The sequence below is a fragment of the Heloderma suspectum genome, chromosome 2, assembly GCF_057233095.1.
Source record: "Heloderma suspectum isolate Gila_16-S chromosome 2, 16-S_ref, whole genome shotgun sequence".
Lineage (NCBI taxonomy): Eukaryota > Metazoa > Chordata > Lepidosauria > Squamata > Helodermatidae > Heloderma > Heloderma suspectum.
This window is the reverse complement of record NC_139459.1, coordinates 12,864,348-12,877,216: the sequence shown is the minus strand read 5'-3', so window position 1 is coordinate 12,877,216 and position 12,869 is coordinate 12,864,348. Positions and strand designations below refer to the sequence as shown.

The 12,869-nt window shown below is 45.0% G+C and overlaps 1 protein-coding gene across 1 annotated transcript in view; it reads right to left on the bottom strand.

Annotated features, from left to right (window-relative positions):
* SETBP1 (SET binding protein 1) overlaps window positions 1-12,869 on the bottom strand; it is a 356,127-nt gene that overhangs the window by 312,021 nt on the left and 31,237 nt on the right. Inside the window, exon 2 of the mRNA XM_084832845.1 lies at window positions 12,070-12,720. Within this exon, the coding sequence (XP_084688971.1) occupies window positions 12,070-12,579 (510 nt within the window). The 5' untranslated portion in view covers window positions 12,580-12,720. The remainder of the gene's footprint in view (window positions 1-12,069; window positions 12,721-12,869) is intronic.

Genomic DNA, 12,869 nt, shown 5'->3' with positions numbered 1-12,869 from the left:
TCCAAATGCGAAGTTTGGTGCTTCCTCATTTTCTCCAGGTCCACAAATCCATCAAGCTCTATTCTCCGCAGTTTCTAACGTTTCCTATACTAAGTTTATCCCCTCCCATTTCTACAGCATTTGCATGGGGGCGGGGAGGGGTGACTGCTTGAAAATGTGTATGGATATTGTTGTATGGATTTTCCAAATATTCATATTTTGTGCCCACTTTCTACATAGACATATTTTTTGCAAGCAATTTTCCCTAATATAACATGGTTGTGTTTGTACTTCTCATTGTATGCATTTTATGTGCACTTTCTCCCTGTGATACACACTTTCGTACATATTTTTTTATTTGAGAGCCTAATTGCAAACTCGGGGAAAGTTTGAATTAGAGCTGTGCAGAAATGGTCTCTCAAAATTCCCCACCTTCTTTGTGGGCAGAGAAATTCGGGAGACAATTTCAGCGAATTTCTCCAGGGGGAGGGGAAATTCTCCACAGTTTCTCCCGGGTAAGGCTCCCCATTGGCAGGGCTTGTAGCACAGCTTCTTTCTTTTTTCAGAACGGGGGTTGGCTTTTCGTACTGCAACAGCATCAACTGTGTTGGCAGACTGGCCCCCATTTTGCTTTCACCACAATGCAGGTGTGAGGGGTGTGTGCAATGTTGTATCTAGCTGAAGGGAAGAGGTAGAGTTAGTGGTTAGCCAAAATCTGTCCTCCAGTTTCCTGAAAGTTTTCTTCCCCCATGAAAGAAGCTTCCACTGTTCTGCCTCATTCACAGCATGCTTTATAATTCCTGTTTGTGGTGTTTCGAGCTTACCTAATCACTGCTACCCACCCAGGCTGCCTGCACCTCCTGAATTAGAAAGGCCCTATGGGAGAAATTATCTCATGATGTCTTCGCCTGGGCTTCGGTTGACATGTGGGAAGCTGAGGAGGCTACAGGCTGCCAAAGAGATGATTGTACAAAGAAAAACAGGACATTTGCACTCTGTCCTTGGCAACCTCCTAAGTAAGGTAAGCTCAAGAAACCCAAACCCAGACCATGAGAATTTCTCCGAAATTTCTTCACCATTGAATTTATTTTTGAAAGCAATTTCTCTTCTATCAAACTGCATGAGAATAATAGAAAAAATGTGGGGGAAATGTTCAGCACAGCACTATTTTGAGCATTGCCTTATCACTGTATTCTGGTTTGTGCACAGGTTTGGAACTGCAAATTTAGTAATCTCGCATTAAACTGTGAACCCCCCCAAAATATTTTATTTATTTGCAATATTTATATACTGCCTCACATCAAAGATTTCGGAGTGGTGAACAACAAGATAAAAGAATAAAACCCAATAATTAAAACAATTAAAAAATTTTAAAAGAACAGATTGTGAATGTAATAAACAGAGGCTGGTTGTGCAAGGAAGGCCTCTCGAAATAACAATGTCTTCAGAAGGCGCCAGAAGGAACACAACATTGGCACCTGCCTGACCTCCAAAGGCAGGGAATTCCACAGGAAGGGGGCCACCATGCTGAAGGCTCTTTTCCTGGTAGAATCTAACTGGGCTATAAGTCCATGCGGAACCACCAGGAACATGCCCTCTGATGACCTCAGTGACCGGGCAGGTTGGTAGGGAAGGAGGCGCTCTCTCAGGTATCCTGGTCCCAAGTCGTGCAGGGCCTTGTACACTAGTACTAATACCATAAACTTGGCCCAGTAGCGAATAGGCAGCCAGTGCAGTTCCCTCAGCAAAGGAGTTACATGCTGAAAAGGGGCAACTCCTGACAACAGCGAAGCTGCTGCATTCTGCACTAGCTCCAGCTTCCGGAGCAGCCTCAAGGGCAGTCCCACACAGAGTACACTGCAGTAATCCAGTCTTGAGGTTATTAATGCCTGTACCACTGTGGCCAAGCTATCCCTGTCCAGGAGAGGCCGTAGCTGGTGAACCAGCCGAAGGTGGTAAAAGGCACTCCGAGCCGCAGTGGTCACTTGGGCCTCCAGCGACAATGATGGATCTAGGAGTACCCCAGACTATGAACCTGAAATTTCTCACCCCTCCATACTTTCCGTTGTTTAAATATAATAGAACCACCAAAGTTACTCATTATCTCAGTTCACATTTAGTACTTCACATGTAAACAGTAACATCAGGCACACATGTATGGTTTAAGGCCAGACATATGAACGTGCAGAGCCCCTCCAACCTACATAACCTATAACATCATCCCTCATTTGTTCCCAACAAGTCAATCCAGAAAACAGTGGCAATGAAGTGTACATAGCAGGCAGTACACTTGGACCCTGATTCCCCCCCCCAAAGGTACTTATAGACCCTAATTTCATATTTGTAGGTTATCTTGGAAGAGTTGGGTACTAAATCCCAGATTTAATTAATTTTCCATTTATTGATAACAGCCGGAATCCTAACAGCTTAAAATTGGAAGACTAATCTAAGCCCTTCCATTCATGCTTGGCTGGTTCAAGTCCAGACAACCCTGAAATGGTTGAAATTAACATACTGTATCAGGTTTAGAGAGGAAGATTAAAGCCCTTTGATTTGGGGGATGAATTTAGCAAATTCACTCTATATAAAAGGCAATATTCTAATGGTAATTCAGTGGGATTGCTGAACAATCAAGTTTACATTTCATAGGACTTACACATCTTGGCTAGTGGTCATTCATGTAAATATTTTAAAAAGTGAATGTTAAGGCAGCAGCTTTTCGAAGATTCCAGCTGTGCGCACTTCTTGGCATTTCCAGTTCAGTGCATAAACACCTATCCCCAAAGACTGGAGGCTACAGTGCAGATGCATCCTGAGATAAGAATACCATAATGCAGTTCCATATCTATTTACTTTTCTTTTATCTTATTACTTAAAAATAAAAAACATGATTAAAGGAGTAAGTAGATGCTGAAACATCCTAAAGGAAGAGCACCTCTGTATAACATAACCCAGGAGTGTGTTCATGCTGGCAATTTACCACTGATTTACTCCTGGAAGGTCTCTTCCTGCTGTGCTGTTCACTCTAGATCAGCAACACTTTGGGTGTCTAATAACTGCTGAAAGATCTATTGGTAACTTCCTGCTGTTTTCCCTTTGGATGCTTGAAAGAGACCATTCTGTACTTCAGCAGGGCTACTTCTGTTTTCCAGAATGCCCCTTGCAAAAGGCAGCAGTACAGGAGCAATGAAATTTACCTCTCAATCGAACTTGTGAAGTAGTTTATGCCTTCTCCTTACCTGTAAAGCTTCTCACAGCCTTGGCTCATCCAGTTGTTCTGCTCGCATTTCTTGATATGTATCTCCCAGCCATGACCTTTGCTCCTCCACCTCAAACACCCCAGCTGCCTTCTGTTTCTTAAACAATTCTACCCATAATTTCTTGCCACCCCTCAAAGCATCCCAACATGCCCCCCTCCAAGTTCCCCTCAAAGCCTATCTTTTACCCAGCACCTGCTGTGATCTTTTTAATCAGCGCTTTTGGGGACCAAATCAGGGACTTTCTGCATTCAAAGCAGGTACCCTACCACTGTCCTATGGCTACTCTCCCATGTTACCCTTGTTTCTCCCTTCTCCCCCCCCCACCTCAGCTGTGTCACTGCCATTGCAAAAAATTAGAATGTAAGGTTGTTTGGGCAAGGGCCTAACCATTTTTGCTACTGTTACTCTGTAAGGCGCCATCCATATGAATGCCACTATATGGAAATAATTTAAGAGGTGAATTATTACTGCTGTTTAATGATACTGGTGCAAACTCATCTTTGATCGAAGATAGCAAACTTAATCAGGAGGGGGTGGGAGGAATCGAAAATGACCTTTGGATATCCCTGATCATGTCAGCAAGCCCCAGCTCCACCACATAATCTTATGTCCATTTTGGTTTCAGTGTTTCCAAAAGGACTCATACAGGTGACACAATCCACTTTATCTGCCTGCCATGCATTTCATTCCAGTTTAAGGAAAGGGCGAACCAAATTCAAACAGAGAGGACATATCTGTATAGCATGTGCCCATTGCTAAGCAAGCATGAATGGATCCAGAACTCACTTTTGCGTAACAGCAACGGCCCTTCCACACTACTTGTCTGGATATTTAAGGATGATGGCAGGGACAAATATTTCCCAAATTATTTACAGCTCCGATTGTAAGAATTTGCACGGACAGGGGAAATGGCACCTTGGCCACCAAACAACTAAAGCAGAGAAAGTAAATCACACAGAATGGGCCAAACTGACACTTTTGGGGAAGATACAGAGTTATAATGGCTGAAGAAAACTGTGACCGATGCTTCCCGCAGCAACAGATCCTGGACACGAGGACATCCATCTTTAAACAGCCATGCATCCATGTCTGGGCCTGGGTTCCAGGTGCAGGTCCTTGCATGTGTGGCATCCATCCTTTACCTGTTTGATGCAGGAAATACTGTGTTCCTCACAGGAATCATAATGTGTGGAGCTGCCTCACTCTCCAGAGAGGAGGCAGCCAAAGCAAAGAACAGTCATCCCTGGATTACTGCCTGGACTAAATTCACCTTCAGCACCACAACACCAGTGATTCTCAAAATAGCCACACCTTGGGAGAAACAGAGATTGCCTTCTCCGATTGCTTCTCCTCCCCATTTGCAATGATCACGTAACACCCTCGGGGCAATTGGAGTAAACTGCTCTCACGTGGAAAAGCAACAGAGGAATGCAGTCACTTAATGTGTTTGCTTAGCATCTTTCAACGGAGCAGCACAAAAGTGGCTGGCAACCAAGAGGTGTGTCTCCTGTTCGGGCCCAGTGGCAAGTCTGAGAAGACTCAAGAAGTGTTAGAAACTTGGCATCTTCCATAGCGCCATTCTCCAAGTACCCTCAGGTCCTGATTGGCTCACAGCCTGGCCTCCTGATTGAATCACACAGTTTAAAGGTACCTCAGAGATCATCTAATCCAACCCCATGCTGATGCAGGAAATCTACTACTCCAGCACCCCCGATAGGTGGCCATGCAGCCTCCACTTAAAACCTTCTAGTCAAGCAGTGGACAGACTTCAGGCTTCCAGGATCAACTTCATTTTTGTTGTTGTTGTTGTTTTACTAGAACCCAGTGGAGGCTGATGGCCTGCGATGGATTCACTACTCCACTGACATTGCAGCCAACAGCCTCCACTGCTACAACCTAAGGATCCACCAACTGGAACCAACTGGAACCTAACTTAGAATTAAAGAATTCTGAGACCAGGAATGTGTTCTGAATAGCAGAACTGAATAGAGCTCACTGTCCTTCCATGTAAAAATCCACTCCCAGTTACTCCAAGCTTTCTTCATTTCAGCAGTAACACGGGGGACAGGGGGAAGGGAGTCATTTTGTCGCTCTTATTGCTAAACAAATGGCAGCCAGAGATCTTTGCCAATGTACCGTAAATCACTCAGAGATCTACGAGTAGATTCAGATATACGTTCTGCACACCATTGGTCTAGCCGCTTAAAAAAAACCACAATTAAAGGCTGTCTAGTACATGCCATAAATGCTAACTAAGCAAAACTTGGATTAAAACAACAAAATATAGACAAACTCCATAATTCTGAATTTAATTTCCAGAACTATGAGATCTGGTACAGTACTCATATTTCCCAAGAGTGAACCAGATTTCCCTATTGATGATATTGTTGTTGTTGTTTTGTTCTGAATGAGTAATTGGCAATTGTACATCTGTAGGTACACCAGACTCATCATCGGACAACCTGACCACAGGTTTTAAAAGCCTTTGGGGCCTATGGACAAGGCTTGTTCCCATGTCCTTGATTTATTAGTCATTTAAGGCATTTTTACCCTGCACTTCCACCAAAATGGCACCCAGAGCAGCTTATAAAGTCAGAAATAAGGCAGTTTCTCCCTGCAAACTAAAAGACATGACATAAAAGAAAAAGGGATTCAGAGGGAGAAGGGGGGGAAAGCAATTTCAGGCAGTAGATCCTTAAGAGTGCACTCTGAACCCCTGATATTGTTGGCTACCCCCACACACATCTTCTTCCCTGGCTGTCACATACGTTGACTCAGACCCTTGTTCCATCTAGCCCAGTACTGTCGACACTGACTGGCAAAAGCTCTCCAGGAGTTCAGGAAAGACTTTTTCCAGCCCTACCTGGAGATGCGGGGGATCAAACTTCAGACCTTCTGCACGCGAGGCAGGTGCTCTACCGCTGAGCCACAACCCCTCCTGTGGCATGAGCCACAGGGCTTGGAGTGTGACGAAAGGTCTGCCACTCTGCTCCTCCACATTCCCACTTAGGATTGTGCCATGAGTTACAAAGATTAGCAGGTCATGGAGCTGGATCTAAGTATAATGGAAGGACTGGTGCTGCTTCTCCCTCTGAAGGCCTCAGCAGTGGCAGTGTGTAGCTGGAGGAGGGAGGACCTCTCAGCTGGAGCTGTGTCCGGGCACAATGGAGAAAAGTTCCTCCTAAGGGGCCTCTGTGTCCACCATCAACACCAGGGAAGTGCGAGGAGACATATCCAATAAGGCAGATTTCAGCACAGTTCCTGTTTCTACTTCTGTAGTTCTTGGAGCCTCAGAATCCACTGCAGGTTCAGGCACTAGTGGTGTACTGTCCCAAGCAACAGGGTCAGAAAAAGATATGAAAACTAAGGCCTACTGCACCCTTGTGTCCCAAGATAAACATGGGAAGGGGGACACCAATCTGGCTCCATACATCGGCCAGAAAAAGGAACAGCAGCTTGTTTCGCCTTCCATGCAAGAAAGAACACCTGCAAGAACTTGGAAGCCAAGAACTGTCGCCCGACTTTTGCTTTTGCTTTCCTCTTCCCTCCCAATCCCTTTTTCCTTTTGTGTTGTGTCTTTTAGAGCGTTAGTCTGAGGGCAGAGACTGTCTTATTATTAATCTGAATGAATCACTCTGGGAGCCCTTTTTGGCTGAAGATCAGGGTAAAACGGCTGTAAATAAATAAAATAAATAATGGCATTAGTAAATTATCTTACTAGTCATGTGATGACTGATACTGTGATGTCACAGGTGATATCTCTGGACACATCCACACTCATACCATTAATGAGCCTACCTCTAACCCAGAGGAAGCCCTGCCTTCCCAAGTGCCGGGTGGGATGGGGAGAATTCCAACAGGGCTGGAGGAGGAGAGAGAGTTCCAGGTCAGTCGGAAAAGGAAGGGGAAAGGATTAACAGAAGTGGAACTGTTAAGGTAATGTTTATGGAGTAATACTAGTTCATCAACTATTCATTCATTTTGCCATACACTTTGTTAAACGCTTGATTCTGCCTGTTCTATTTCTTTGGAATACGATTTTAATTTATTGGGCAGTTGAGAAAGGAAAACACCTCAGGTGGGCTGTTTCCTGTCGGGAAGAGCCAGCTAGTGAGGGCTCCTGGAAAGAGATGTCCTTACACATGTAGAGAGCCAATGTGGTGTAGTGGCTAGAGTGTTGGACAGGGACTCTGGAGATCCGGGTTCTACTCCCCACTTGGCCATGGAAGCTCACTGGGTGACTTTGGGCCAGTCACAGACTCTCAGCCCAACCTAGCTCACAAGGTTGTTGCTGTGAGGTTACAATGGAGAGGAGGATTATGTACACTGCCTTGGGTTCCTTAAGGAGGAAAAATGGTGGGATATAAATTTATAAATAATTTGTTATTTATAAATAAATAAATATTGCTGTATATGTATACCCTTACAGTATATGTATCCTTACATATGTTTATACGGTCTCCATGTAATTTCTATTCCTGTACTAGATTTTGAGTGTGATTTTTGCTTTTAAATTCTTATTAGCTGCTTCAAGAGTGTCTCAGGCCTATAAAGTGGGATTTATTTATTCTAAATGAAATGAATAATTTTTGAGTAGTGTGGAGGGTACTCCATCTGGGGGGCCATAGGTTTTTTCAGATTCCTGGATCCACCGTCAGAGACAGCGCTCCAACCTCAGACCAAGGGGTCCAAGCTCCCCTAACCCTCCTCCTTGCATCTGGCACGAAGAGAACCTCACCGGCTGCCTTATATGAGCTCGCAAATGTGACTTTGGAGAGGAGGAAAAGAGGGTGGTTCCAGGGGAGGGGAGGAGATGAAGAATTGTCTGGCTGCTCCAGCCTCTTTCCCACCCACTCCACAGAGCCCCGGCTAGATGGGCAAAATCGTCTGTCCAGCAGAAAGGCAGGGCAAGAGGAGAAGGAGGCGACAATTGCCTCCGCATTCCTCCCACCCTGCATAGGATGCCTGTCAGCCTCCAGGTTCGGAGGCTGATGGGCATCCAGGTAAGACTGTGCCCTTAGTTTCCTAAAAATGAATTTTGTTGTGTTAACTTTATTCTGTTGCTGCTTAATAGTTGTTGCTTATACAGCCAATAATCTGACAAAGGAAGAAGGATTTGATTGTAATCTTTAGCTCTGCCCTCTTTGTTTGACATACTGGACTGAGTGACTCAGGGTGCAATCCTATGCATGTTTAGAGGTTAAAAAAAAAGTCCTACAACTCCCAGCATGGCCCAGCCAGCCATACTGGCTCTAACTGAATCTGGTTGGAAACTGGCCTGTCAAGGGCTCCTTGGACGGCTCTCAGTCTAATCCAGTAGCCAAGTCCAGACACAGACAAAGGGATTCTTTTCAAAGCTTTATTCTTCTTTTACAACTTAACAGCTCTACAGGTAGCAACTAGATCTGAGCAGCAGCATCCCTATGCCCTAAGTTGGAACAGTTGGTCCCCGTTTGAAAAGCAAATACTGGCAGACCCCTGAATATAAGGACTAGGGAGAATCCCTCCCCTTTTCCCTTGGATCCTCTGGGCACAACCGTTCTTTGAGCGCCAACCGGGCGCTACGCCTCCTTTCCGCGCTCTCCATTTGGCGCCGCTCTCTGCTTCTGCGCCGCGCATCCAACCAGTCTGCTATCGGTGCTGGGTCACTCCCTGGACTGCTTTCTAATCTAGGAATGTGGGTTGGAGGAAACTCTGTCAGCTGCAGGCCCTGGGAAAAAGGGCGCGCTCCTCTCCCAGGAGCGACTGCTCTTCCTCCGAATCAGAACTACTCTGGGATTCTATGGGCTCAGTGTCCACCCTGACATGGCCCATATAAGGCTATCTCCCTAGTTGGGTATATTAATGTTATTTTATGTTTTTAAGTTTTGTGCATGTGATTTATATTTTGAACTGAGGACTAGAGAAGTTGTAATTGGAAAAGTGTTTTAGCTGGAGCATACATGAAAATTGTTTGCTGTAATATATTATTTTCTTAGTGAATATAATATGGACGCTTTGCAAATTATAACTTTGACTGATTCTGGCCTTGGAAATCTTATGGAGAGGAAGATGTCTCTGTAACGTTATAAGAAAGGAGACGATAGATGTATTTTGTGTTTGTTTTTAGAGGGCACCTATCATAAAAATGTAGATGAGTGTTGACTGAAACATAGTTGGTTTGGTGATCACTGTTCAGCACCAGGAATGCCAAAGTCAACAGCTGTTGCTATAAATTTATCTAGAAAATTAGATTTTACCCCTTTATTGATAAAAGGTAAAATAAAACAAAAAACGCGTTTTAACACTGAGCTCAATTTATGGTCCTAATAAAAGGCAGTTATACTTTTCAGAAATAAAGTATTTGATCGGTTGATAGATTTTACAGAGGGGGAACTATAGTGGGAGGGTATTCAAATATAGTACCTAATCCTAAACGACACAGGAGCTCCACTAAATACAATATTTCTTGAAGACACCTGGATTCTTAGGACAAATATTCATTAGCAGATATATTATGATATCCAAGCTTAAGGATGAGGGATTATACCTACTATTCCAGTAAACACAAGACATATTCTGAGTAAATACAAAACATATTCTCAGTAAACACAAGACATATTCTGAGTAAATACAAAACATATTCTCAGTAAACACAAGACATATTCTCAAATACCCATTTGCTTGGCCATCATATTGGAAAATCAGGGTTTTAGGCAGCCTAGTTAAGGTATTGCCAATTTCCCAGGAAACAGCATCAAAGTTTTAGGAGAAAGCATGAAATCGTTTGGGCACTGGGCTTGCATGGGAAGGCAGAAGTGTCAAATTCCAGGAACCAAGATTAAACTTTAAGGCAACTAGCTAACCTGAGGCCTGAGATTTTGCTAGTCCTATTTAAACACTCAGATCCCAAGGTGTCCCTGGAAGTTCCCACCTAGTTTTGTGCTCCCCCCTCCAAAGCATGCATTCTAGTGTCCTTAAAACACTCAGACATTCAACAGGTGCAGCTCTCCCCTCCCTGTTGGGGGGGCTGCACCTGGTGAATTTCTAACTGTTGGGCGGCTGTTAAGTGCACAGAACTCTTGCCAGGTGGGAAATAAAAAGATGGCAACTCAGAAACATCCAAGATTGTGCCACTGATTTGATCTTAACTTTTGAAGCACGGCTCCCCAGTCTCTTCTCAAGGCCCCCAGTAGTGTGAATGTGTCTTTCCTTTCTTTACATTGTGCCTCTAACTGTGTTCAGTAAAAGCTGCAGGGGACTCCAGAGACAGCGGCCACCAGACCACGGTTGATTTTACAAGTGGAGCTACCATGTTCTAGACTGACATTCTGGAGCTAAACTAGAAGTGCTTGGAAAATTCTCCTAAAAGAAGGTGCAATGCAAGAACTCCACACCAACATGCCATTTTCAGTGGTCTTCACTGGAGGTGCAATCCCAGTGAAGGCTGATGGCTCCAGTGCCGGCGGGTGGGGGGAATCTGCTCTGGGTTTCAGTCAGAACTCGAAAGGAGCTATTTCAGGTACAGAGCAGCTTGGATAGCTCCTTCAGATCTGGCTGGTTCTGACTGAAACCCACAGAGGATTCACTGCCCTACTGACATCGGAGTCAGCAGCCTCCACTGTGTAATCAATCATACTTACTCCACATACCCCTGCCCTGTCCCCTCTGAACTGCTGGGTGACTTTCAGGGATTTAGACACGTGGAAGGGGCCCATATGATTCCCCGCCCCCCCCGCCGCCTAATGCATCATGCAGACACATTATTAGCAAACACCTCCGTATGGTAACCTGTCCATTCAAGGGACTGCAAGATTGCTAAGAAAAGTATTTCTGATCATTTCCACAGGTCCATACAGCACTGTGAAATGGATAGTCACTCCTGTGTTCTCCCAGTTCTTCTAAACTGAAATCCCACTTGCCAAACACACACACAAAATATGTTCATTTCTTTTTTTAATGCCAAAGACTTTTTCCCAGAAGTCCTTCATTTATATGTCTTCCGTTGCTGACTTTAGAGCCTCTGAAGATTGAAAGGACTTCTGGGGCTTTTCAATTCAAATTGACATGGAAGCTGGGTCTTGCACAGAGCATGCCCTCTCACCCCAGAGTGACCGGACCTTTCAGAAAAATGCTACATAATCCATATAATGCAGGCCTTGCCAATTAAGCAGGGGGTTGGACTCGATGGTCTTATAGGCCCCTTCCAACCCTACTATTCTACGATTCTTCTGTTTGGAAATCCTTCTCTCTACTTGCCCCTTACTTGTCAACACAGCCTGTTAGAACTTGCTCTAAAGCAAAAGAAAAAGAAAAGAAAAAAAAAACCATTAAGAGAGGCACGCCAACAAAGTCTGCAGTTGCACCATGGAGCCTTTAAACTGCACGAGCTCTTCCGGTTTAAAGGCACGGCCTTTGTGTGTATAACACTAACAGGGCCATTATATTGCCCTTCAAATGGCTCTTTAAAACACCCTTCAGCTGAGCCCCCTACAAAGGCAAAGCAGCTGGTGTGCAGGGACCATGGAGCCTTCTTATACTAATGGCATTATCCCTGTTGTCTTGTTATCCCCCCCGCACCCTTCCCATCTCCATCTGTTTATCCTGTCCACCTGTTGTCACATATTTAGATTTCAAAACCCCTTTTGGTGCACAGATTGTCTCGTTTGCTTCTGAAACCCAACAAGGCAGGCTTTCAGCAACACCAAGATGACGGAAGGTTCTCCAGATTTAAGAAGACAGTGGAGTGCCAAGTGAGGAATGCATACAAAATTTTGCATAAGTACACCAAGAGATGCAAAAAAATAGGGAGCTGGGCGAAGTAGAAAGCAGAAGGAAAAGACCCTCTTACCTTCTTTTTGGAGTGTGCTCTGTCTTCCTCTTTTGCTGCTTTGCTATTTTTCCCAGCTCTTGGAAGTTTTTGCTCCCCAGACTGTTTAATGGTGATTTTGATCTCGGGTGGACATATATAGTTCTCCAGGTTCTTGGGGGGCTTCTTGGCTCTCTTTGTAGTCTGGATTTTCAATTTAAGACTTCCCTCTGTGAAGTTAGCCTCCTTGATGGAAAACTCCTGTTCCTCCAGACCATCTCCGGCCACCCATTTCTCGCTGTCTGCGTTGGAAGTGGAATCCACATCTCGTCCGGAACAGAGCTCATCTTCCTCCTCAGCCTCCATACGATCACCGCTCACCGGGATACCCTTTGCAGAGGCAGAGGTCGGCAGCATGGCCTCCCCAGTGCCACCAGGAGCAGGTGGGGCCTTTGCAGAGGCAATGGCCGAGCCCAAGAAGTCCGTGTCGCCTCCCCTTTGCCGGGAAGTGCCCGAGTTCTCCCTTGGCTCCATGGCAAGCCCCCGGTCCATGGGAGTTTTATATGGGGGGAAGGGGGATGTGAGAAAAAGTAGGGGGACACCCCAGGCAGTGAACAGTAGCTCTCAGTAAAGTCTCTTAGAGTCCCAATAGTCCAACCACTGTGAGGAGCTCAGAAGCATTCAGATCCGCAACTGGTGAGAATACAGAACAAAGAAGGACGTCAACATTTCAGCAGCTATCGATCTGTGCACTAACGTCTGACATCAACTCATGTTCATACACTTATTTATTGCATTAATATCCTGTCTTTCCTTTGCGGTGCTCAAGGCAGCCTACACAG